A 27,684-nucleotide genomic window follows, 5' to 3' on the forward strand; every position below is an offset into this window, starting at 1 on the left:
AATTAATTATATTAACAATTAATGCTTGATTAACATCAACTGGCACAACAAAATTGCCATTACTTTGTAGTGAAATGTAAAGAAATAAAAAGCACCAATTCAAAATAAAGGGCATTATGTGGCTCCCACATTAACTCCAAGTCTTTTTAAAAGTGGGATGTTCTCCTCATAAGACCTCATTGAACGTGCATGTTTAGCTTTGTAAAATGCGAGCAAAAACACGTTTGTCAGCGCATGTCGCTGTTCATTACCTTTATTCCGTCCTATTCTGCCACTTGTCCATAGGGCGAGTGGGGTCCTGTTTGACATCGATAGTTTGCTTAATTGCCACATGCTCTGTTTTTTTCGTGCTTTTCAAAGTTTGGATGGCTGAAATTCTTTGACCCTACATAAAATGCGCTGCTCTTATCGGCGACATTGGGATTCTCACGGCACGTTTTGTACCGCATTTCCGTGCGAGCATCATTTGTTTCTAGTCATGGTAACTCCTGTAGCCACTTTTCAGCAAAAGTCCTTTTTTTCGGTAGCTCCGGTGACGTCTCTGTCGTCTGTCTGTCTTTTGACGGGGGTGGGGGAACACGGAAGTAATTACTCAGTGTGGCCTGCCTCTTCGACATTTTGAGAAGTTATTTTCTCGTGTCCGCCGCAAATACAGTGGTCAGCCATCGGTACGCAAAAGCGTATGGAAACCGTTGAGGGCCAGCGCGTTTGTCTACGTCCAGTCCGCATGCGCGCATGCGGACCACTTATGTGCACCCCTGATAATAACATACCAAATCAAGCTCAGGGGATGTTTCAGGTACAAATAATTGTGATGAAGGCTCTTCTGGGATCTTATATTCCGTTTGTGGAGGTCCCCTGCAGCATGCTGTTTTACACTTCCGTGAGACGCTGCAAAAACTCTCCTGCCTGCATTGCAGTTCGCTTAATAATCATCATCAGTGACTCTATCAAGCCACGGGTTCCCCTCTTCCCACTCCACTGTATTTTTTGGAGACGTTTCCCCTTTTGAGGATGAGGTGGGGTGTCCTGAGTTTCTGCTGCTGAAGAAGACATTGCGCTGAACAAAGCGAGCGAGCGAGGTAACTAGGCAACGAACTCAGAAGTGGAGCGCAGTGCAGGGCAGACAGCAGCGGGCAGGCAGGTAACTATCTTGATGTCTTTAATATCTCCTGCCCTTTTTGTTCATTATTGTTGGCTCAGTGGTCACTCATGAGCGCAGGAGGTGTTTGTTTGTGTGTGACAGACATGCATGGGCTGGGCGCACCGCCGCCCGCCACTCCCCGCCACCGGAGCCGCGGGTCGCGCGGGGTCGCCCCATGGGACAATTGTGAAATACGGAATAAACTGCGTTCTGTATTGGTTCAATACGGAACGCAACTTTTAATTCCCAATCACGGAACGATTCCGTATTTCAAGGGACGAGTGGCAAGCCTAGCGAAGACAGCGGGTCGAAAAACATCGATTTAGGCATCAAATATGGATCTGGCGAATAGATAAACTGAAGGTTTTCCACATAACGCCTTTTATGCAACGCATCCAATGAGTTTACAGCGTCAGATAACACCGTGGTTTCCATGAATTGCTCTGTAAATTGCACGACTAATTGAAACCATTGAGAATAGGGCTTAAAAATGACGGACAATATGGCGGCCGGATGCAGCGACACCTCATTTTATGACGTAGGTGAGTAGGGTCTACAGACGTCACAGCCACGCCCCTGCGCCATGTTGTCCGTATCCTCGTCAAGTTAATGCATTACCGCTTCGTAAATTATGGTGTGTTTTTCTGCTCGTTAACATTAATAATCAAAATGGTGAAGGCGTGTGTGGCGGTCGGTTGCAAAAACAGAGAAGATAGACGGAGAGACTTGGAAGTTTTACTGTATTCCGAGAGACCTGGAGAGTAGAGTGAGATGGACTGCTGCAATTCGACGAGAAAACTGGGCTCCAAACGACTACCACAGATTATGTAGTAGTCATTTTATATCTGGTAAAATGCATTTAATCTACATTTAGAGGGTTTGGGGCTGACAACCACAATTAAGATCATTGCTAGGCTAATCGCCGACAACATACAGTTTCAAATTCAAGATGCTTATTTGTTCCACCATCTTTATTTTTTGAATAATATTTAGTTTGTAACAAGTGAAAGAAGCTTGCCCTGTCTACGGATCATCAGTTAAACGGGTGTCCAAACTTTTTGCAAAGGGGGCCTGATTTGGTGAGGTAAAAATGTGGGGGGCTACCTGGGCTGATTAACGTAGAACAATACATTTAAAGAAATGTTAGCAAGCCCTTCTGTGTGTCACATTTGCTTTATTATTATTCTTTTAAATACATAATTTCAACAGTCTCGTCTTTGTGGCGTTCTCTTTCGACACTCAGGCTGTTGCGAAATACTGCTGCTGTGCTAGCTTCAAGTTGCTATAATTTCTCGCTGCGTATCTTTGTTGTCGTACATGTCAGCGTGTCTTGTTATTATCGCGCACATCGAACTCTTTGAAAACAGCGACTGTCTCTTTGCAAATGAGGCAGACACCGTTGTTGCGTGTTTTATTGAAGAAATAGTCCAATATTCACCTATCCTTGAAGCGTCGGCCATCGCAGTCAACTTTTTTCCTTTTTTGATTTTCGCCATTTTAGAAATCACACAGGGTAATGTTGCTTAGAGTGCTGCTCTTAATGTTTTTCAAAGTTTCGTGAGAATAGGCCGATTTTCTGTGGAAAAGATAGTTGTAGATATCAGACTAGCAGATGTCAGGCAGAGGGCGAAGACAGCGGGTCGAAAAATATCGATTTAGGCATCAAATACGGATCTGGCGAATGGATAAACTGAAGCTTTTCCACGTAACGCCTTTTATGCAACGCATCCAATGAGTTTACGGCGTCAGATAACACCGGGGTTTCCATGAATTGCTGTATAACTTGCACGACTAATTGAAAACAATGAGAATAGGTCTAAAAAAATAGGTACAATATGGCGGCCGGATACAGCGACACGTCATTTTGTGACGTAGGTGAGTAGGGTCTATAGTCGAATCGTCTCAAAATATGATTCTAATTCACATAGTAATGCTATTTAAGACTTTTTTTTCTCCTGTCGTATGCTCTTTAAGTCAAGGTCGGTAAGGGCGGGTCTGGTCAAAGGTCGTCAAATATGAAACATTTAAAGGAACAAAGATTTAAGGTTAAACGTCGGAGCCAGAGATTTTGACACCGTCCTACTGCACGTGTTGCTTCATCTTGGAGAAACTGAGACGCAAGCGGCAGGGGCACTGAGGGCGTGACGTCAGAGGTCAGCTGACGGGTTTGTTTTGCTCGCTTTTCCCAGCTCGTCATGATAAAAACACAGAGGAAGGAAGCGAGCACGTCGAAGCACATCGGGTAACGTCAACAGCTCCTCACTGCCATTACCACACAGTTCCACGCGTCCTTTGTCACGGACGGTGTCGTCAACAGCGGCCTTTTTGTTTGCTGACACCGCCATTTACCTCCGTTGTCGACTGGGACGACGACTTTGACGCAGTATGCCTTCAGAGAAATCCTTCAAACAAAGAAGAACATTCGGTAAGTGTTTTCCATCCACACGGCTCCATTTTTCCCATTTATGTCTCGTTCTTTGTGTGAGTAGCCTTGCCTGGTCAAAAAAGAAGGAAAAATGCCTCTTTGTTTGCTTTTATTTTGTCCAGTTGGGAGTGTTAACTGCGTCAAACACAAGTAGGAGCAGATGGATTTTGTTGACTGAAGGGCCTCTCTGTCTTGTCACTTTATAGCAAACATGCGAGCCATCTGACACTTATAAAAGCGTCTTTATAAATACAGTAACTGTTGTCTGTTCTATTAGGACTTTGTGTGTTTGCGAAGCGGTTGAGCGAAAACAAAAGTGGTGTCGAAACAGGGCACAGGACTGAGCTGAGCTGCAGGATTGGGGGATGGGACACATTCAGGAGCAGCAAGAAGTGCCTGTCTGGCAAAACAAAATAAGCAACACAAGTTAAAAGTTCCTGTATATATTTCTACGCCCTCAAAAATATGTGCAACGTGTACTTGGAAATGTCCGCTTTTAGCCCCTATATAATGGAAATGAAAGCCACTTCCGGTTAAAAGTCACGTTTATTGGTCTCACTTTACAGGGAAAGCACGTGAGCAACATCAGAATTTGAACATCTTTCTTGTCCTTGTACGCCGCCATTCCACGAAACGTTAGTAAAAAGTAAAAATACACAGTTGAAAACTTGTCAGTTTCGGTATGAAACGGTGTAAAATAGATTCCCAACATCCATGACCAGTATAAACCATCACAAAGAGTTAAATGGAAGAGAGTCCGGTTGTCCTTGTTATGTTATGCAAAGGGAAGGGTGAGCTCTCATGGTAAACATGTGGTCTTCCTGTTGACCACCTGATCAATGATGTTTATTACACTGTCACAAGTATCCTTACACTTCACGTAATCACCTAAATGTTTATTGGCATGTCAGTTATTCCCGAAGACAGATGTTTTGTTTTGGTACTGTAAACCTCACATTTTGGCCATTGGACATATTGCAAAGGCAGCCATATTTGGAAACCTTACCCGTTGAAATTCTATACAGTTTATCCTCACTAAGGTCACAAGATTGCTGCAGCCTATTCCATCTGTGTTACTGACCAAGAATAACTAACCAGTCAGATAAAATAATTACATTGTTGGCATCTTTGCACCAATGAATTATGTTGCACTAAATATAGAGTTTGCCAATAAAACTAACAAACTCCATTCAAGTAAGTTTACGTGTTTCATTTGTGCAACGAAGTATTATTTTTCTACCCTTTTATGGCATATATTTAGGCAATTGTAAACCTTTTTGGGCGGCTAATCGCTTGCTCATGGATTTCATCTATCTGGTGGTAAGGCTTGGTCCTTGTTATCCACAAGTTGGGCTGGCATATTGTCCTGTAAATCTTTAACCAAGCACCATTGGAATTGAGATCAACAAAACTGTTCTTTTTATGAACTAACAACCGAAAGCAGGTTTTGAACAACCTATTGGGGCACTTAAAGTGCATAGGACACCAAAAAGCATGTTTATTTCATATTTCACGCGGTGTTTTATGCTCCTGAATAAAACGGACCGCTTGGGTGTGTATAGAAGCGATCGTTTAAATATTCAATTTTTGAATCCCGCGACATGAAAATGAGTGACTTCCGGCTTCAGTCTCAGGTTTAGGACGAATGCAAATGTGAAGTCACCCGGATCAGCGTCTCACAATGCAGCGTTGCTTTATAGCTTGCAGATGGACTGCGGATTCAGCTGATCTTGCTTATTAATTCGTTTATTTTCCGCATCACGGCTGCAGAAATTTGTTGCCGCACTAGGGAGAGACCTGTGAGCCTAGAGCAGGGAGGTAAACCGGAAATTTACCGTCACCGAAATTCTTAACGATGACCGACGTAATTTTGACCATGTCGGTAAATTCGGTGAATTGATAAAACAAGAAAATAGTCTTTTCATCCCGCTTTGATTCTGTGTTGTTCGTTTATGTTCATTCCCCTTTAAGAAAGCAGTCAATGGGCTTACGTAGAGAGTCACGTGATCATCAAGAAGCCAATCAAACAAAAGCCTGGTAAACTAACGCTAGCAGCTAACGCTACAAGCAAAACGTGATGGAGTGTGGCTTAAGGGAGGTTCACCAAACTTTCACCCGACATTTAGTAGACTCATGGTGGCATCCAGATGGGCTTTCACCCGCTGTCCTCCCTTGTTCTCACGATTTCCAGAGATGGTGCTTTCAGTGCTTTCTACTGGTAGCCAGGCTAACGCTAGCTAGCGGCTAACGCTACAAATGAACGTGATGGAGTCGGATAGCGGCTCTAACTTTGTCGAAACGGCTGAATTTAATGAGTGGATTGGGCACGGACAGCATCTAGCAACTACTATGTGGCGTTATTTTGTATCTGTCTGTGTGTGATTCCTCTGATAGCTTTTGTGATGGTAAAGCATTCAGTATAAAGTACAATCCAACGGCGAAACTTATAATGACCGAGAAATGGCCCCAGCTATTTTTCTGTATGTGCTTATTTCTGTGTCATTATTGCTATCATAAAATCTTTATATAGCTTTAATGTGTCTGTGTGTGTGTCTCTCTGTTTGTTTGGGGGTTCATTTGTGCGTGCATTTATTAAAAAATGAACGGGGGGGGGGACCCTGAAACCATAAAGTAAACACTTGTATTTAATAATTATGTCACAGCAGCCATTAACAATAAGTTGTCTTTTTGAAGTGTACTGTTCAAGCTGCAAGTCATTTGTGTTACAATGACATGTTTGCACAGACATATTGATTTTGATAATGTACATTGTTCAAGTCATACACGCTGTTATAAATGTTCATACTTGAATTCTTATTGCTTACAATACATTTTTATAAACTGTAAAATGTTTAGACTGCATGTACAATTGTTAAATACAGTATATGAAATTGAATGCCGGTAAATAAATCAACAACAAACAGTTAATCTGTATTTCATGCATTGATTCAGATTTTCAAATTATATAACAGTATGCTTGGGCGAATTTATCGTCATTTATCGTTATCGAGATAAATCTGCTCAATTTATCGTGATACATGTTTAAGGCCATATCGCCCAGCCCTATGTGAGCCTTTTTGGGTTTCAGAAGGTTCCCGTTCATTTTGGCCTAATTAAGACCTACTACTGTGGGACCTTTGGACTTACGAGGAAGTGAGTAAACATCGTATTTTGTATTATGTCAGATACTGGGATCATGGCACACGTTTTAATACGGAAGTGGATTGCATTTTGTGGCTGATTATCCACCAAAAATGCCACTCGGCCGACGACCGGCGTCTTGTTGCACACCCCCTTACCAGGAGAGCGCTATACTCGACTTATTGCCCTCTTTGTGTGCCTGGTGTTCTGTCAAATTTTCAACCCCATCAGAAATTGCAACTTTGTGTTAAAAATGGCTGCGAATACAGCGATTACAAAGTAAACACTACAAACTTTCTTTAAACAAAGGACTATTTACTTACCTTTAATCATGGACAAACATGTAGAAAAGTTCTCCTCAGACAAATCCTGCCATGTTAGCTGCACAACAACTGCACGCCAGTCTCTGTTTATGTCTTCGCCATGTTGAAAAGGATTATTTTACGCCATATTCGTGTTGACCATGTGCCAGCTACGCGCTCCTCCGACGTCGGCCGGTTTGTCCGGCGGTACTCTCCAGCTGCTTCCCCAGCGACCTCTCCTGTCCGTAGTAGGGGAACAAGCTGTAACTTGCTCGCCGCCGGGTAAGTTGCAGATGGGCAAAGACAATCGACAAACCCGCCGTCGTGTGAGATGATCCTGGCTAGTTTTGTGTGATTTTTTTTTTTTTGCTTCGAAAAGCATAAATAAGACTTGGAGACGTCACTCGACTCGGGTTAGCATGTCCGCTAGCTGTCACGCCTCTTGGTTTGTTTACATTCTCCGAAGCCGGGGCAGGGAAATGACAAAAGCCTGACCAACTACGGTGGCATAAAATATCGTTTGGGAGGTGCGACAGTAAAGGTGAAGTTGACAGTTTTCACCATTATGGAGTAATATTGCCATGTCGTGCTAAATAAATGCATTTTTTATTCCGTTTAGCACAGGACTGTTGTTTGTCATGACCATAACATTTATTTAGCAATTGGGTGAAAATACTTTCGCAAAAAGAATATCCTGTAAAAATATTGGAGTAGAGAGACTGAAACAATGACATTTTGCGGCTCTCTTTGTCGCATTTTCCTCGTTCTGAATAATTCCCCCTCAACGGGTTGAATTCTAAATCAGATAAAACCATGACCCTGCCCTGCCGACGTCATCCTCTTCATGGGGACGCTCGAGCCCTATAATGGTTGGCGTGGCTAAACGGCGGATTAAAAGACTGATTTCTCGTCATTTGTGCTTTGCCAAATTGTTGTATATAGTCGAATCGTCTCAAAACATGATTGTAATTCACATAATAATGCTATTTAAGACTTTTTTTCATCCTGTCGTACATTAAGATGTAATGAAAGGGAAGAAAAATATCCAGATTATGTTTACAGCGTGTTGATTTGACTTGTTCGCTCACTTTCTGTTTATGTAAAATGGTTGCCGTTTAACATAAACAAAAATAAAAAACCTAGACCTATAGGTATATTGCAAAATACAGGTAGTCCCCAGTTTATGACGTTCTCGACTTACGTGATTTCGACTTTACGACGCTTTAGTCCCGTCCGCCATTGTGTGTCGTTTATTTTTTTTTTTCCCGCGTAAACAGTGTCTTATGTTTTACTTTACTAATATGACGCATTTCCTCACTAAACGTGAAGTTGTTCAGTTTGACAGACCGCAAACAAGGCAATTGTGGTTTTTGAAACTTTATACTAGAGCTGAAACGAATACTCGAGCAACTCGAGTAACTCAAGTTTAAAAACTGATCCGAGTAATTTTATTCACCTTGAGTAATCGTTTATTTTGACAGCTCTAAGCATCACGTTTTGCTTGGACTACTTTTAATGCGGGACAACGCGCTGATGTCACGTGCGTAGAGGAAGAAGCAAAAAAAAAAAACTTACTGCAGCCGACAACCGCTACAAACGACGCCGACGTTGCTAAATACTAGCCCGCTCATGCTACGTTAGTGGCAGGTAGCGTCCAATGAGTCTCATAGAGATCACATGTATGTTGAACTAGATGCGCAATGACAGACTAGGCCGCGTCTGGGCAGCGTTAGCAAACAGCCGCCATCTTAAAGCAGTAGAGCGCTAAACGCTAATAAAGAGCGCTAAGCGCTAATATATAAGATTACCGTTACTGTCACTACTAGCTCACCTTACGTTAGCACTGCGGAGGGCTAGGTTTCAATTCATTAAGACCGCTTTCGATGCGTGGCTAACGTGTCTTACATACAGGCTTTAACATAACATAGCGTTGTGGAGTGATGAGGGTGTCAAATAAAAACTCAATAATGCTAACTATCAATTTTAGCTCAGTAGTCATTGCTGAATAAAACACCAAGTAGCACTAGTCCCTAATGTGCTCCAATACAGCCTGTATCATACATTTATTTTGAACAGTGCAAAAACTCAAAATCCTATCAGGACTTACAGTTTAGACTAACTTAAAACTTAACTAGAACTTAAAAATGGCTTGACACAAATAGAAATTTAATTGAAAAACGTGGGAAAAAAATCCTAACTTTTAAGTGATGAGTGTTATCAAGCGTAAAGGCATTTTTAGGTGTGTGTTTATATCTATATATAATATATATATATATTTTTTTTAAAATAAGATCTAAAGGTTTTTTGAGTGAAAGCAGTGAATTAGTCATTTTTTAAAATTCTAGTTACATCTGAGATGCAATTGTTGGCTGTTTTCAACAATATACATCAAAAATAAAGACATTGATTGACTGAAAATGATAAAATGTCTTGTTTTCTCATGTATATCTATAATTGCTCTTCACCTAAAAATATATTTGTTTTATCCGATTACTCGATTAATCGATAGAATTTTCAGTCGATTACTCGATTACTAAAATATTCGATAGCTGCAGCCCTACTTTATACTTCCTTCACTTTTGACAATTTGTAAAGCTGTAACACACATATGTACACTTATGTTCAAAACGACACGCATTTTAACAATAAAACACTTGACACAAAACAATAGGTGTTCAAACGTCCATCTAGTATGATCAAAATGTAAATTTAGTAGATTAAGTTAGCCTTAAAAAAGTCCAACTTAAATGCTACTAATGTTAACGTATTTACAATAGCGCACCGCATGAATGCTATTTTTAGATCGCAAGGCTGCATGATGTTTGCCTGGCACGGCCAGACTGTTCTCGCTGTATTTTTCAAACGCTGAGAGAAAAGTCTGGGATCCAGCCCATTAACGGCCTCTCGAGCAGGTACAAAATCAATCGACAAATCAGATTCGCTTATTTGCGTGACGTGTTCTTAATGAGCAACGTCACTCTTGCGCGTTGAAAGTCGTCTCCACAACAACACAGATGGTGAACAGGAGAGCCGAGAATATGTTCCAATTCACTGTAAAATCGGTTTTAAATTACCAAAAACACATCGACACGAGTCCTTGACAACAGTCTGTCTCGCGCTAGCCATGTTAAATAAACTCTGCTCTCCTCGTATGTTTACTTCCGCGCGCAAGTCCCTCGTCCTGCCCTCGTCGTTTTACTAACGTCACGTCTGCCCGTTGCTGATTGGTCCACTCCGCTGTCTGTTTACTGTGGCTTGCTCCGCCCTGGAAATTGTATCCGCTGAATGGTGGCCAGACTCAATAGCTGGAACAGCGGTGAGTCTGGTGTACCAGGCAAGCATGATGTCACCATCGTAAACCGGAAGGGGGTCAACATAGAAGCGCGCTCGCATACAACCAATCCTAGTAATGCTTGTTTTCTGCCGCTGATCTTTCAAAAAAGAAAATGCCGATTAAACACTGCCACTATGGAACTTGTAGAAACGACTAGACATTACGACCGTCCACATATGAAGATTGTTTCTTCATATGTATCCCGAAGCCAAAAACTCAAAGGAGAAAAAATGTGAACAATGGATTAACTTGTGCGGACGGCCAAAAGAAAAATTTAACGCCAGCAAGGTGAAGCCATTCGCCTTCATATGCATTAAATATTTTGTTGGGGGCCATGGTCCTACAGATAGACGATCCTGCCCCGAAGAGGTTTTATATTTATATTTTTACTTATTTTTTAGCGTGGTGTTTTGCCGTGCTGCTTCTGTCTGACAACGAATGACCTGAAATTATTATCTTTTTGTAGTAAGCCTGTTCATGCCTACAGGTAGGCTCTAGACTTAACAGCTTTACCTTTTCTGTTGTAAAGAAAAAACCTTAGTACGGGGGAAGTGTGAATAAATTAATAGAATTAAGATTTGATATTAATCAAAAAATTAAAAGTTCGTTACTGCCACTCAGCTGTCACTGAGTGGCATTTGTGATCGCTACACAAAAATAGCAATATAAATGCCCCCTATGAACGGTCACAGACGTAAGACAGACGACATAATATATAGGAAAGACAGGGCATATGGTGGTAAAGGATAGCTTGTTGAAACAGGAGAAGGTCATCATCAGTGTCGCAAGGCAATGCACACAAGATAAAGGTGTCGATAACAAATTTACCTCTGTATCAGGTCGGCTCTTTTTCTGGTCCTTTTCAGCCCTCGATACTCAAGTCATCTCTTTAACTGAACATTTGTATGTTCTTCCACATCTTTACCAGTAATTCTGGCACCAGCGACATCATTTTCAGAATTGGTAGGTTTACCTCAGTAAACATCTCGTTCGTACACTATTTGCATGCATCTAGCTTGAGGGACAAACGTGAGTTTGACCCCCCTTGCAACAGTTGCTAACATCATGAATATTAATGGGCAAAAGTGACGTTTTACGTGCGGTACGCTATTCTCATACCAAATTGCTTACCCATAACTCCACAAACTGTAGCTCTTAATTACAATTACATACACAAACATATATTAGGTGAAACAACTTCCAGCCTTATGTGGGTCAAACCAGAGCACCTTTATCCATGTCAGATGAGTTTGCTCCTCAGTTATACAAGGCGACAGTCCAGCCAGACCCAACACTGCCACCACACTTTAGTGTATCCCCATCATTAAACAAAATACAATACGTTTAGACTTTTTGGGTAGTTATTTTGTGGTTTAGGGGTACCTAAAGGGTTAATACGTCAATCGGGTGCACCGATTTACGTGAAAATTCGGGTTATGTCGCTAGCGTAGGAACGGAACTCGTTCATAACCCGAGGACTACCTGTATATATATTTATATTTCCACTTCTGAAACAAACTTTCAAATGTTCTGAGATGGCAAAAAAAAAGTAAAGAAAGTCACAACCAACATAGTTCAAATGGAGAAGCACTGTTTAAAGTGATCCTCTAACTTAAATACACGTAGGCTCTAATAAACCACAATTGTTCTCTTGTACTAAAATATGTTGTTAGAAACACATAAAATGTCAAATCAATGGCAATATTTTATAATATTTCGTACATATTTTGACCGTTAGTTGGCGCCATGGTTTGCGGGCTCGCAGTGATGACGTAATTGGGATCTTTCCAAATGTGTAGCGTGTTCAAAAATTGCTTGTTGCTGCCTAAACTCACGAAGTAAAATGCCACGATGTGCTGCTTTTGGATGCAATTTCCAGTCAAATGGAAACAAGGGGAGTGAAGTGAGTGGTCAAGGTGGAATTATTATTTTTAGTGAATAAATGTGCATAAGTGGAAGCTTCTCCCCCTATTTGGTCCCTGTATCCACCTATCCTATCCACCGATCCTACCCACCACGGCACAACTGGCGCCCGAACATTTTTCCTGGATCCTCTGTCAAGTAAGGGATCCGTCTAATTTCTGGATCCCACAGTCCCACCGCGTCTGCAATGTTGGTTTCGGATCTGTCCATTTTTTTTGATTCGTCAGCCCCATAGCAGCTTTTCGGATCAGTCTATTTTGTGGAATCGACAGCTGCGACATTGCCATGGGATCGGTCTAATTCCTGGATCTTCGAGTGAGTAAAAAATGCGGATTTGGATTACTATTGCTATCTTTTATGTTGACTATTCTTCGTGGGAGTTTTCCCCAAATCATACTAAATAATTAAAGCACTATGGCACGCTACACTGACGACAGTGACTCTGATGTGGACCTCACAACAATGTTGGAGTTCGTCAGGGAACGCGTGTTTGCTTACTGCTGAGCTCCCGAGTGAAGAGTGGTTAAGGTGGAAATATTTTTTGTGAATAAATGTGCATAGTGGAAGCGTATCCCCTTTTTGGTATGTTTATACACATATCCTAGCTACCACGCGTTACAGTGTACAAGACATGGCTTACACAAGGTGTGCTCTTTGGCCTGTACTGTATGTAAAGCACACGACAGCTCTGGATGCTACATAATTATATTGGGATAAGTTTGAAAACGCAAATGCTTACCTTGAATATCTGCTAATAAAACCGGAGTTCCAAACAGCATACACTCTCGCTCCCAACCGGAGTTCCAAACAGCATACACTCTCGCATCACCAGTTTTGCCCAACTTTGTCTTATCAGGTATTTGATGCATGCATTTTTCGCTGAAGGTCATCTTGTTAACAACCGACAGTGCTTTCCTGCTCTTCACTTTCCAGATCTGGTTCAAATAGGAAGGGTAGAACTGACGACATGTTGGGAAAGCTAACGAGTAACACGCTGGAATTTCCGCAACGGGCCCGGTGACGTCACGCACTGCGACATAACAAGAATGGCGACCTATCACTTAAAATAATTTTACAAACTTTATTAAAACAAAAACATAAAGAGGGGTTTTAATATCAAATTATTATAACTCATACTAACATTTATCTTTTAAGAATTGTCTTAAAAATATAGGATCCCTTTAAGTCTATAGCTCCATCTGGAGTTAAAGCTGAGAGTTGCAACAGAATTTAGAAAAGCTTCTTTATGGGCCATTTTCAATGAAATTTTGATTATTTGATGCAGGCTGATTAAAACTGCAATGGGGCCATAGTTTTTACCGTTGTATTTAACCATTACCTCCTTGGTTGGGCTGTGACTAGCAAAGCAAGTAGTTACCTTTTTGACACAGACAGGAACAGACGACCTCTGTGTTATGTATGGTGGACAAATTTATGATTATAATAAACTCTTGGTGGTGGTAAGGTTCTAATGAAGAAGTCCGTTTTGACCAAAATGTGATAACTACCCAACCTGGTCTTTGAAAGGGTCAACATTTCCAAGATTATGAAAACAAGAAATGCAATGGAAAATCCCAACCCCCTAAACCTCCACCTTCCTCAGACTAACACGGGCCAGCTTCCTTTTTGTCTGTCTTGTCCACTGAAAAGCGATGACTAAAACATGTCATGAGAGACAAACGAGCTGTCCTGTTCCTGCTCAGTGAATTTAACCTAATTAAGGTGTTATCAGAAGACATAGTCCCACATTTCACAGTAACATAAGCACACTTTAAGCATGGAAATTTGATTTAGGCACTTAGTTTACTGTTACAGCAATGTTTGCTTGTAAATCAACAGATGGCAAGTGTCTTTGTGTCTTCGAATACACCAATATTAAACTAGAACCACATCTCTGATGTGCACTTGAATGTGGATTTTGAGCTGATTGCGACATTCTTGCATACATGCTCTTATGTCATTCGGACAACCAAATTATGGTGTTGTTGAATTAGTAGGTTCAAAGTACGCTAAGCCTTCTATATGGGCGGCTAGAGGAATGAATAAATTTCACTATGATTATTGTTTTCACTTTGTTTGCAGTTCATCACCATATATTGAGTACAGGTCTTTTTTATTTGGGTGTTTTTTTTTAATGGCAGGATGGGTAATGCAACATAAATGGAAAGGGACTAATTATTTTTCCTTTCTAGCTGTATATACTGTAGTAAAATGTATTTATACTGTGAATGGATTATGGATAAGCACATTACACTTTGGCTAGGCTTTTTTTTGGCTATTCATTATCGGGTATTGCCTTTTCAGCCATTTTGTGAAAATATGACAAAGTTCCTTGAATTTTATTAGATGTTCTCATTGGTTTATTTCCGTATACCTGCTACGAATATATTCCATATATCAATCTGGGAAAGGTCCAGTTGAGACTTCTATCACGGGAGGAATCTTAAAAAAAATTCATGGCTGCTGATTGGATGATGACTCTTCTCGTCACACGCGAAAACATCGTTTCCCATCAAAAAAGGCTTTTAATGAGGTTCTTTGCTCCTCTTTTTACCGTTTAACACCTAAGCCTATTTCGGCCAAAGCGCATGCCTTTGATGTTGCCTTTATATTTCAAAGAAAAATTTTTTCACCATGGCCAGGTTAGGTCTCTTTTTTCAGGACACCATAACCTTAATGTCCAAACTGTTATTTTCTTCACTGACCAATTATAATCAACAACCCTAATATAAATACATATATTTCATCTAACACAAAAAATGTTTTTTTTTTTCTATGTACAAATTGAAAAGATTGATAGTGAAGAAAAAAATATATATATAACATTGAAAAAAAAAAAAGGCTTTTCACAAATATTGAAGATAAACTAGTTGAGTTCAATTTTTTCAGGAATGCGACTCAAAGGTTAGTGGAGCTACGTCACATACCCCACTCTTCCGCCGTTTGCGCACTGCTGTCAGCCTGTCACTCTTCTAACTCGCCGACTCATCTGAGGAAAACGACGACAAATGCGGCTCATTATCTTCCTTGAGTTGATGAAAAAATGCATTAGCTTGCTCTAAATTTAGTTTTTGATTCATTCTGCGTGTCGCCCGCTTAATCCAACCAGCCGTCGTTCGCTCTCATGCCTCCCGCTCCTTAGGTGGCGCCTCTCTCGGCAATTAATTAAAAATGTTCACATTAAGTTCTTCTTGAGCTTACAACGGCTCCTGGGATATGTAGCCTTTCATAGTGCTTTCGGTTTTGGAAAAAGGACAAGAAATGATGGAAATATGGACATACGGACATGGTCAATGCAGCGTTTGATTGCTTATTTATCAGTGCAATAAAACTGAAATGACATTATCTCCTGCTTTACTTGGTCGACTGACTTCAAGTAAAAACTAGTGTGGACCTCAATTTCGCACTTTCAAAGTGAAAGTGGGAGAACAAGTGGGAGCACAAGTATTTGATACATTGGCAGTGTATCAAATACTTGTTCTCCCCACTGTATGTCCATTACATAGCAGCTGCTGATCAGTATTCCATATAACTGTTACTTTATATTGCGTTGATCATAAGGGTGTAACGGTACATGTATTTGTGTTGAAGCGTTTCGGTACGTAGTGCTCTGTTCAAAACGGAGGTGTACCGAACGAGTTTCTGACGTAATGTAACTTACTTTTTGAGGCTGTGAGTCGATCGGGTTACAATATCTTTGTGTAGATTATATTTACTCCGTCTTCTCTCCTATAATGAGGACCAACATGGTAGGACCGTATATTACCCAGAAACATCAGCGGCGCGACAACGTGGCCGCTGCGAGAACGCAGTGAAACGCGGGCGTTAAAGTCAATCAGCCAATGCACACCAGTCGCAATGCGGCCGCGTGTAGACGCGTTCCAGAAGCGGCTCAATACGACGCACGCGAAAAGAACGGCAGATTTTATTATTTGACGCCAGACGTGACCCTCCTGCGTCAATACTACTACCGGTAGCTAGGATCGGGCCGACCGGAAGTCACTCGTGTAAAAATACGGTGGATCCAGTCGATTTTCAAACTAATATGCAATCGTAACCTACTTTTTGACTCCATCAGATCTCTTGAGTGGTAGATCGGGGCACAGTTGACTTGTCTTTGTTGATTTACTGCTGTCTTCTCAGCTATAATGATAACCAACATGGCCCCGTGTTCAATACAAAACCCTCCTACCACAACGAAACAAGTAGGAACTAATATTCACATAGGAACTAAAGTTATACAACATAAAATATACAATATAAATAATTACTACATCACATTTTTAAAATATAAACAAATAATAAAATAAATAATTGCCCATTTAAATAAAATTTATTGAAATGAGCTAAAACACCTGTAATTAAATGATAAGAATACTAGACAGATCCTGCTTACACAATTAAATTTATTAATTTCTGTGTGGCGCTTTAACTTGAGAAAATCCACCAATAAAGCTTTTGAAAACTGTTCATAAGAAAAAAAAAATGATTCATTGAGGCATTTCATTTGTAAAATCTTTGTCATTGGGATTGCTTTTCTCTTTAGCACAGGACTTCTTTTTTTCTTCTTTCTTCCAGAAAGAAAGATGACCAATAACCGGGGTCTGAAATGCAAATTGTTGTTGGATTATCTTTAAATACCCGCTACTTTTTGAGCAGAATTCTAGCTTTGTATAGGCTATTGGCTGGCAACCAGTTCAGGGTGTCCCCTGCCTACTGCCCATAGTTAGCTGGGATAGGCTCCAGCACCTCCGCGACCCTCGTGAGGAAGAAGCGGCATGGAAAATGAATGAATGAATGAATGAATGTTCCTATTGTTGAAAGCACAAAGGTGTGTAATAAACAACTAGCACATTTATATTTTGCATTTTGTTTTCTTACTACCGAACCGAGATTTTTGTTTACCGTTACACCCCTAGTTGATCAGCATTTCATACAGTAGTACTGTCACTTCATATTGCATAACAACTGCATCAGTTGCACCATTGTTGCTATATCATATTACTGCACTTGAGTTCACTTTATATACTAATGGACATCACTCTTCATCAATTGCACAGTAACTTAACTCCATTCCATTAATGGCTAAATGTCTCTCTGACCCCAAGGGTCACGTTCTAAATGTGCTTTGTTATCGAATAGCTTACTTGTTGTTCTCTGTTTTTCTAACTTGGCCAATAAAGGTTATTCTTGTTCTGACATCCCATTTAATGACAAAATCTCAATATATTTGTCTTGAATAACCAAACCTCCGAAATATCATTTGCGATGTTGTTATTGTTTCTAACATAACATGAAGCCAGAAACCTGACGAACCTGAGTGGCAGTAAAAGCTGCTCCTCATCACCACTCTGGCATGCAGTGATGGTGTCAATTGCATGACAATTATTTAATTTAATGATTGCCTAAAATGGGATAGGGGTTACTTGGCTCTTCATAGCAACACTTCAAAACACATCATATACTGATTGATGTGACCCACAGTCTACTCAGATGGTGGCATTCGGCCATACTGTAGAGACATCAGCCGGAACCTACCGGCTCAGCCGCTTTCAGACATGAGACATGCCTGTGTAGAGGGAGACAAAGGCATGACGTGACGTTTTGCTTTCTGCTTTTTTTATATTCCGCTAAGGAAATAAAGTTAATTTACTGTACTGATCTGACATTCACTTGTAAGAGATGAGACTGTACGACGACATGTTCGCAATCACAATTATTTAAAAAAAAATTTTTTTTTTAAATTACATGAAGAAAATACTGCTGTAAACACTCCCGCTGCCTTTAAGCAGCGATGACTCATTCAAAAACTTTCCATGCTATGTGATCAGCAAACAGTTGTTGGATTTAATTCGCCCTTTTCATAGTTAATAAGTTATTTTCTTAAGGTTGGCAAATGTTATTTGGTCTTCCGATGAAGAAAAATAAGAAACGTCATCAACCTCTATGCTCTGAAACAGAACCCTGGGAATGTTCCGGACGTGTGACTAGGTTGGTAGTTAGGTTTCAGGTAATGTCCGAGTCAACTTAGCTGGCAGAAGTTCACACATGAGTACAAATCCGGTAACATTCTGGACTTCAGAGCATGTCTTAGTGTCTTAATGGGGCTCAGTTGTTACTAGGAGTATAACTTACTAATCCTATTCATTGTATGGACAGCTATACGATAATGGCCTATACAGTGATACATCTACTTACGAAATCTATATACGGAATTTTCAGGTTACGACAAGCCTAACGGGAAAATACTGTCTCTTGCGACGAAAGAAATTTCAGGATCCGAAAGACATAACTACAGTATGGGCTGCTACTCACAGCTCCCAGTGTTTACTGAAAGTAACATCATATAAATAAATTATTCCTTATTGTAGGCTATCCAGGTGTGTGAATGCTGTCTGTTTTTATATGTGAAACTTGTCTGAACAAGCTTCCCTGGGAAAAAAGATCATGGTGTCTGTATTGGAACGGCCTGGTTAAGGAAAGGCAAATGAATAAAGTAATTGTCTAAATATTCCCGCTTAATAACACGTGTGTTTTTTTTGTCCTGCAGATCAGAGGGTAGAAGATGTCCGGCTGATCCGAGAGCAGCACCCTAACAAGATACCTGTGAGTGTTCTTATGTTTCAAATGTGTCATGATTCACAGTTCCCTTTGAGTTTAGTACTATTAAATTTATTCTTAAAATTAAAAAAAAAAAAAAAAAAAAAACAACTAAATAATACGATAAAGTTGAATAATAATACCATATTTTTCGGGCAATAGCAGTAAAAAATGGAGGGGGGGGGCATTTAAGTCACGCCAGAGTATTAGTCGCATTTTTGAGAGGCAATTTTTAGTTTATCAGTAACTGAGAACAAACATTGTAAAATGGAGAACAACAGGCTAAATAGGCATCTGATAACGTAACATATGTTTTTCAGATAACTAAAAAAATCATAACAGGTTGTTGGCTCAGAAAGGGAAAAACCAAAAAGGTCACACTTGTGTAAAAGTCGCAGGCCCAGCTAAACTGAAAAATGTAGTACGGAAAATACGTGTTTATACACTGCTCCCCAAAATTAAAGGAACACTTTTATTATTGGGCCTTGCATGAATTGAATTAAACCTGTCTGATTATTTTCTGGTTGGTTAATTAGCTGAGGGCCTCGCTAATCAATTTTAGCTGTATTGGTGTTCATGCAATTAACAAAAGGTGCACTTCAGTGGCAACAATTAAAAACCCTCAAAACAGGACTGGTTTTACATGTGGAGGTCATTTCAAGTATCTCTTGATCTTTTTTGGCTGGTTTTCCACTCGTGCTGATTTTGGCTTGGGTAATTATCTCTACTGGCAGTATGAGGCAATTCCTTAACCCTACAGAAGTTGCACAGGTTGTTCAACTTTTCCAGGATGGCACATCCATACGTGCTGCATGAAGGTTTAATGTGTCTCCCAGCACAAGCTCCAGAACATGGAGGAGATTTCAGGAGACTGGTGGTTATTCTCAGAGAGCTGGACAGGGCTGTAGAAGGTCCTCAACCCCTCAGCAGGACCGATACCTGCTCCTTTGTGCAAGGCAGATGAGGCTGAGCACTGCTCATGCCCTACAGAATGACCTCCAGAGGGGCCACTGGCGTGATTGTCTACCCAATCAGGAACAGACTTATGTCTCTACCCAAACAATCAGGAACAGACTTCATGAAGGTGGCCTGAGGTCCCGCCGTCCTTTCGGGCCCTGTGCTCAATGTCCATCACCGTGGAGCTCGACTGGCATTTGCTCAAGAGCACCAGAATTAGCAAGTCCGCCACTGGCGCTCTGTACTTTTCACAGACGAGAGCAGGTTCCCCCTGAGCACTTGTGGTAGACCTGAAAGTGTCTGGAGAAGACGAGGAGAATATTATGCTGCCTGCAACGTCATTAAACATGACAGGTTTGGTGGTGGGTCAGTGATGGTCTGGGGACGCATATCCATGGAGGGACGCACAGACCTCTATTGCCTAGGAAATGGTGCTCTGACTGCCATAAGGTATCGAGATGAAATCTTTGAACCCATTGTCAGACCCTACGCTGGTGCAGTAAGTCCTGGTTTCCTCCTAATGAACGACAATGCTCGGCCTTGTGGCAAGAGTATGCAGGCAGTACCTGGAGGATGAAGGAATTAAAACAATTGAATGGCCTTCACGATCCCCTGACTTAAACCCAATAAAACAGCTCCACGAAATTATGTTTCTGTCCATTAGGCGCCGCCAGGTTGCGCCTCAGACTGTACAACAGCTCAGGGATGCCCTCACACAGATCTGGGAGGAAATGCCCCAAGACCCCATCCGTCGTCTCATTAGGAGCATGTTGTGACGTTGTCAAGCATGCATACAAACTGTTCAGGGTCACACAAGATACTGAAAAGCATTTTGAGTTGCAGAAATTAAGTTTTGGAAAAAATGGACTAGCCTGCCACATCTTCATTTCACTCTGATTTTATGGTGTCTACACAACTGAGCCCTCTTTAGGCTGAAAACTTTTATTTCCAATAAAAGACTTGCCCTCATTTTGTTCCTAAGACACTGCCCTGTAGTTATTTGTATAGATATCCAACTTCATATTGAGATCTGATGTATCTAATGTGTTTCTTTAAAGTGTTCCTTTAATTTTTGTGAGCAGTGTTTATAGCTATATACAGTGAGGAGCAAAATTATTTACACGCCTTGTGATTTTTTGTAAGTTCACCCACTTAGAAAATACAGTGGGGAGAACAAGTATTTGATACACTGCCAATTTTGCTGGTTTTCCCACTTGCAAGCCATGTAGAGGTTCTCTTCAACTGTGAGGGACGGAATCTAATACAAAAATCCAGAAAATCACATTGTATAATTTTTTACATAATAAATTTGTATTTAACTGCATGAAATAAGTATTTGATACATTACCAACTAGTAAATATTTCGGGTCTTAGTTCTTTTTTAAGAACCCCTCCTGTTCTCCACTCATTACCGGAAGTAACTGCACCTGTTTGAACTTGTTGCCTGTATAAAAGACACCTGGTCACATGCTCAAACAAACAAACTCCAACCTCTCCATAATGGCCAAGACCAAAGAGCTGCGTAAGGACATCAGGGATAAAATAATAGACCTGCACAAGGCTGGGATGGGCTACAGGAAAATAAGCAAGCAGTTTGGTGAGAAGGAACAACTGTTGGAGCGATAATTAGAAAATGGGAGAAGTTTAAGTTGACGGTCAATCTGCCTCGTTCTGGGGCTCCATGCAAGATCTCACCTCGTGGGGCATCACTGATCATGAGGAAGGTTAGGGATCAGCCCAGAACTACACGGCAGGACCTGGTCAATGACCTGAAGAGAGCTGGAACCACAGTCTCGAAGAAAACCATCGGAAACACATTACGCCGTCATGGATTAAAATCCTACAGCGCACGCAAGGTCCCGCTGCTGAAGCTAGTGCATGTCCAGACACGTCTGAAGTTTGCCACTGACCATCTGGATGATCCAGAGGAGCAATGGGAGAAGGTCATGTGGTCGGATGAGACCAAAATGGAACTTTTTGGTCTAAACTCTCGTCGTGTTTGGAGGAAAAAGAAGAATGAGTACAACCCCAAGAACTCCATCCCAACCGTGAAACATGGAGGAGAAAACATCATTTTTTGGGGCTGCTTCTCTGCCAAGGGTACAGGACGACTGCACCGTATTGAGGGGAGAATGGATGGGGCTATGTATCGCCAGATCTTGGCTGACAACCTCCTTCCTCCAGTGAGAGCCCTGAAGATGGGTCGTGGCTGGGTCTTCCAGCATGACAACGACCCAAAGCACACAGCCAAGGCAACTAAAGAGTGACTCCGTGAGAAGCATCTTAAGGTCCTGGAGTGGCCTAGCCAGTCACCAGATCTGAACCCAATAGAAAATCAATGGAGGGAGCTGAAAGTCCGTGTTGCCCGGCAGCAGCCCCGAAACCTGAAGGCTCTGGAGAAGATCTGCATGGAGGAGTGGGCCAAAATCCCTGCTGCAGTGTGTGCAAACCTTGTCAAGGACTACAGGAAACATTTGGTATCTGTAATAGCAAACAAAGGTTTCTGTACCAAATATTAAGTTCGATTTTTGTGACGTATCAAATACTTATTTCATGCAATTAAATGCAAATTTATTATTCAAAAGCATACGTTATTTTCTGTTTTTTTGTATTAGATTCCGTCCCTCACAGTTGAAGAGAACTTATGATACAAATTACAGACCTCTACATGCTTTGCAAGTGGGAAAACCAGCAAAATCGGCAGTGTATCAAATACTTGTTCTCCCCACTGTAGGTTGAGGTCTGAAATGCATTTCCACTCATAGAGATGTAATCTTAAAAAAAAAAAAATCCGATAAAACATATTGCGATTAGGCAAGTGCTGTTTTGAGATTTTGACGGTACGATAACCTTGAGGAAAATAGTGCGGTTTCACGGTATCACGGTATTGCAATTATAGCTCCAAAATGTGTCATTTTGAGGTGTATAATTTAAAAAAAAAAAAAATTTTCCGAGATTTTTTTTTTCTTTTCAGAAAATATTTGCAAATTGGAACATGAGTATAATGTTAAAATAAATACACAAAAAAATAACAAATATTTTAAATAAAATTAAAATCAATAGAATTTCGAGACAACCCACAGCTCAGGTTGCTCAAGATTAGAGCAAGAACAAAAATAACTGCCATAAAAAAGTAGAAACACTTCTAAATAAAATTAAAATATATCTACGGTACGACCTTTTTTTTTTGTTGTTGTTGAGGGGGCAGAAAGCTCAAATGAAGTTTCACCATTTTCAGCCACTGTGTCAACTACAGTCTACATGTCATGCCTTTGTGTTAAAAAGACATGAAGAATTCATAAGTTATTAAGTTATAAATGTATAAGTTGGTTAAAATGTAAATATTGTTGTGAAAAGGTTTCATCTAAAAAACATTGGGAGTGAGACAACGTTTTAAATGTATTTGTTTTGTTTATTTCAGTTACCATGATTTGAGACATCCATAAATGCAAGAAAAGTACACCTTGTGTTTGGAGTGTTTCTTTTTTGGTTCACTGGCTGTATGGAGGAAGTCGGCGTGTTGTCATGATGACGTCACCTTGCTTAGCAACGTGTCGCCATTTTGCAAAAGGGGGCACGCACAGCTAAACATTCCGTAGACAAACGACTGAAATTCATATATTTCAGGTGTGTTTTGCGTCTTTTTTCATAAAAACGTCTTAAACATGGCTTACTATTATCACGAGTCACTGCCGACAGACGCGAGGAGGTGATACAATTTAAAATTACTGTGTATTGGCTTGCAAATCTGCCCATACAAAGTCTCAGCTGATAGCTGGATGAACTACCTCATAAAGTCACCCAGTAAGTTGACCTTTATCAATTACGTGGAATATGTACTGTGTGGAACTAAGAAAACTGGTAGTATATACGGAGTGATTATTTCTGCCGTAACCGGTAATTTGGATCCAAGCGTTATTTAGCCGTGAACACGTCACGGCAAAATAACCAATTCCCACCAGGCCAATAATATACCGATTGACGAATCAGAGCAGTTCACGGCAAAAGAAAAATAACGCTTTGCGCGTTGCCGGTTACGGTAATAATAACCACTGTCTAGTCTATTGAATCCTAGCAGCTAATTGGGGCAAAAAAAAAGATTAAAGTTTACTCACCAGTAATAAAATGTCAGCTGCAAATGTAAATGTGCTTGGATTTAGGTTCCCACAGGCGAGAATAGTCCACGGAACAGTCTTCTTTTACCGTGCCTTGATTAATTGCTTTCAGCCATTTGTTTCTCCTTTTTTTCTCACGAGGAAGAATGAAGAACTTCAAATGCGGCTCTGAACTCTTCCTTATGTGACAACCCACAACACAGCAACTTTTAGTCATTCCGACGGAAAAAAGACCGCAAATAAGACGAAAGTTCAACATGTTTGTATTACAATGCACGACAGAGCAACTGCTTGTGACTCGTCTTTTGCCCTGTTTTAAATATGGCGACGCTTTGTTGTGGCTGGTGACGTCATTAATGAGCTTGAGAACAATAAACCGATACGACCTGATATCCGGTTTTACAGGTGAGAGATACAGATGCTTCGATAGTAAAGTTACCACTCGACAGTAATTAGCCATTAAATATTCAATGAACCGATAGTAGAAATAGAATTCGGCTATCGCGAGCACGAGAATCGGCTTCTAATGCCTAGCTCAATGCATTGCTTCATATTTTACTTCGCATGCTGCACTTGTGTCATTCACCACACAGCGCACTTGGATCGAGACCGCACGCATGATATAATTATCTGGTCTTTGCCTTTTTGGCAAAGCCAGATAATGTTATTCTGCAACTTTATATGGACAAGCACTACTCACAGTCGTGGTTGCCTCAACTTCCCATGCATTACGGCAGAACCACTACTAGTCGCCGTCATTACCCGATCGTCACGGGCGTGTCATAACAACGCGCGAGCTAACGAAACCACTGTAACGCACGCTACGTAGCCTTTTCTTCACAGCCCAAAACGAAACTAGTAGTGTCAACGAAGCAACATGCTACAACAATGGACAGTTTGCGCACCACGCCAGCGACGTGCAGCGATTGATTTTCAATGCACCCAGGAAAACAAAAGTTGGACTTTGAAGTGATGAAGGCAGCCAGATCTGTTCGCATGGGACAGAGCTTGTGTGAAGTGTGGAGCGGTACAGCGATCGTGAGTTTTTAACCCTGAAAAATAACCCACTACAATGGTGGAAAGGGCGGCATATTGTTTCCACGAAACGCAGTCTACTTAAACATGAACATGCGGATTAGTTGATCTTCCTCAAGAAAAATCTGCCCTTCAAAAAAGATATGGACAGTGATGAAGAATAAAAAATGAGGAAGCACTGGCATAAGTGAATGACTTTGCTGTGTATTAGGTTAAAGTAATGATTATTGACCTGTCTAAAATGCCATGTTTTTATTCCCCCAATTATACCCGTCATAAAGCATAATTTGTTATTTATTTATGATAACACTAGCAGGTTTAATTCTTTTTTTTTTTCTAGAGCTGCTGCATATAAATAATATTTTTTGTTTGTAAGATGTTTATGTTGAAAGTTTGCACTTAAATTACTTACCTCTTGTGTTAAAAACACCAGGAAATACATTAATTGAATTACTGCACTTTATTGTTGTCTGTCACTGGAGTTTTATTTTATTATCAATCCCATCCAACAAAATGACGGTCATATAGTAAGCCAAAATTTTTTTTCATAAAAAAATAAAACATAACATTGGTATCAAATTTTAATTTTGCTATATTTGAAATGTGGTCTTTTTATATGTTTAAAATACTGTACAAACACAACAAATATTTACTATCGTATCGTTTTCACTCTATCGAACCGTATCGTTCTTACACTGTATCGTATCGAATCGCTTGGCCTTAAAAATGTATCGTTTTTTTAACCGAATCGTAACCTTTGTATCTAGACACATATTGAATCGGCTTCATGCCAGAGATTCCCAACCCTAGTTTTCATACTGCGGTAAACATCCCCCTCAAATTCACAATGATAGTTTTTTCCAATATTATTCAGGTCTAATACATAATGTATGCTGGTTCATGCTTTTATAAGGACTGCTGCATAGACATCGAGCAGATAGACAATCCGACATTTTGTTGAGTTGACCCAAAGCCAAAATCGAAAGCATTTGTGGTAATCCCTTTCAATATGACTCCTGACATGTTTATGGGCAGCGTCTATTGTGCTGTGGATAGAATCTGCATTGAGATCTTTGTGTGCTGTTTAGGTGATCATTGAAAGGTACAAAGGAGAAAAACAGCTGCCCATCTTGGACAAGACAAAGTTCTTGGTGCCAGACCATGTCAACATGAGTGAACTGATCAAGATTATCAGGTAGGCCTGAGCACCTTAATCTTGCGTATCCTCGCCAGTTGTCTTTTGTCCCAGGTCTCGCCTGATGTTATACTTGCCTGTAACCATTAGGCGGCGCCTCCAGCTGAACTCCAACCAGGCTTTTTTCCTGCTGGTCAACGGCCACAGCATGGTGTCAGTCTCTGCCGCCATCTCGGAGGTGTATGAGCGCGAGCGTGACCAAGATGGCTTCCTGTACATGGTCTACGCTTCCCAGGAGACCTTTGGCGCCGACCCGACCCCCCAGTGATCGCTCTTCTCTCTTATTCCTCCCGGCCAGCCATTGGACAATTGTATTTTTTTGTTTTAAATTTGCTCCTTTCCGTGTTGTTTCCAGTAGTAACGCCGTCTCCTCGCCACGTTAGTCTAACTAAAACAATCCGCTAAACGTAAGCGCCAAGTAGAGGCTTTTCTGTTTTGACTGCAGAGCGTCTGAGCCCCAGTCTTTAACGGGCTGTCATGGCAACGTAGCATTTATTCCCGTGTTGTGGCTAGATGAATCTTCCACTTACTTCTATTCATCTTTCGGTACGTCTCAGCTTGCCGTTTCACAAAAGTAGTGCGTTACCGCTGCTTTTTATATCTTTATATTAGCAAATGAACAAAGCTAACGCGATTTGAAGCATTGCCCAAGTGGATGTAGCCTCAAGGATGACCTAACTGCATGTCCAATTGTATAGAACGAAACAATTCAGCGCTGCTCATTTTGTAAATAATGGCAACCCATTAACTGCAGCACATCAATATTACGTTGGCTTCACCCTCTGGCCTGAATACGGTCACGTCTGACGCCAAAAATGAGGTTACGTTCACTTTTTATACTGTTTCATCAACCTCCTCTAGTTCACCTGGTGTGTTCTGCTTTCTTCCGGTTTATCGAACTGACAGTGTCAACTATATTAAACGGTTTTATCGACTCTCATTCCCTGCCAGCTTTCTCGATTAAAATGGATGTTTGACGGCTATCACCGTCAATGGCAGTGAATGAGTAACACAATTACCAAGTTGGTCACTAAAATTAGTCCGGTGGAGAAACTTGATGGTTTTTTTTTTCTTTCTTTTTTTAGTCTCAAGTAATTAGCTGTTTTAGTAAGTTAAAGAAAAGTGAATAAGGTCTTACAAGTGTGTAGCTGTGTCAGTGTGTTGACTTTGGTACACAGGGTTGATTTCTTGTCGCTGTTGTTGCCATTCAACACGCGCAGCTGCGCACGGGGACCTTTGTGCTTTTTATGTTGCGCTTCAACTGCTTTTATAATGCAGTATTTTATTTATCATTTGGATTTCTTTAATTTAACTCTCATTGTTCAACAAGTCTTTATCCTCAATCTTTCCAGCTATTTCTGCATTGGACAAGTCAAAGCCACTGTGTGTTTATTGCTGAGGGGAGAGCATTTGTGTGTCTTCCAGCCCCTCCATTTCTCACACATTCACACTGAGCAATAGCCATATGTGTATTTATGTTGGTATTTTGTTAACAATAAAAGGTTAAAAAAGA

At 40.7% G+C, this 27,684-nt stretch overlaps 1 protein-coding gene across 1 annotated transcript; it reads left to right on the forward strand.

Annotated features, from left to right (window-relative positions):
- Positions 1 to 3,291: 3,291 nt before the first annotated feature.
- map1lc3b (microtubule-associated protein 1 light chain 3 beta) lies at positions 3,292 to 27,684 on the forward strand. The gene is made up of 4 exons (XM_057836842.1): positions 3,292 to 3,569; positions 18,820 to 18,875; positions 26,065 to 26,171; positions 26,262 to 27,684. Exons 1-4 carry the CDS (start codon positions 3,530 to 3,532, stop codon positions 26,437 to 26,439), a joined length of 381 nt encoding a protein of 126 aa, XP_057692825.1. The 5' UTR covers positions 3,292 to 3,529; the 3' UTR covers positions 26,440 to 27,684.

This window comes from Corythoichthys intestinalis, chromosome 5 (assembly GCF_030265065.1).
Source record: "Corythoichthys intestinalis isolate RoL2023-P3 chromosome 5, ASM3026506v1, whole genome shotgun sequence".
Taxonomy (NCBI): Eukaryota; Metazoa; Chordata; class Actinopteri; order Syngnathiformes; family Syngnathidae; genus Corythoichthys; species Corythoichthys intestinalis.

Bases quoted from the DNA above. Each gene is read 5' to 3' on its own strand.
- map1lc3b (XM_057836842.1), top strand. From the start codon at position 3,530: ATGCCTTCAGAGAAATCCTTCAAACAAAGAAGAACATTCG. The intron at 3,570-18,819 runs GTAAGTGTTTTC...TTTGTCCTGCAG, and splicing joins CAAACAAAGAAGAACATTCG to ATCAGAGGGTAGAAGATGTC. The intron at 18,876-26,064 runs GTGAGTGTTCTT...TGTGCTGTTTAG, and splicing joins AGCACCCTAACAAGATACCT to GTGATCATTGAAAGGTACAA.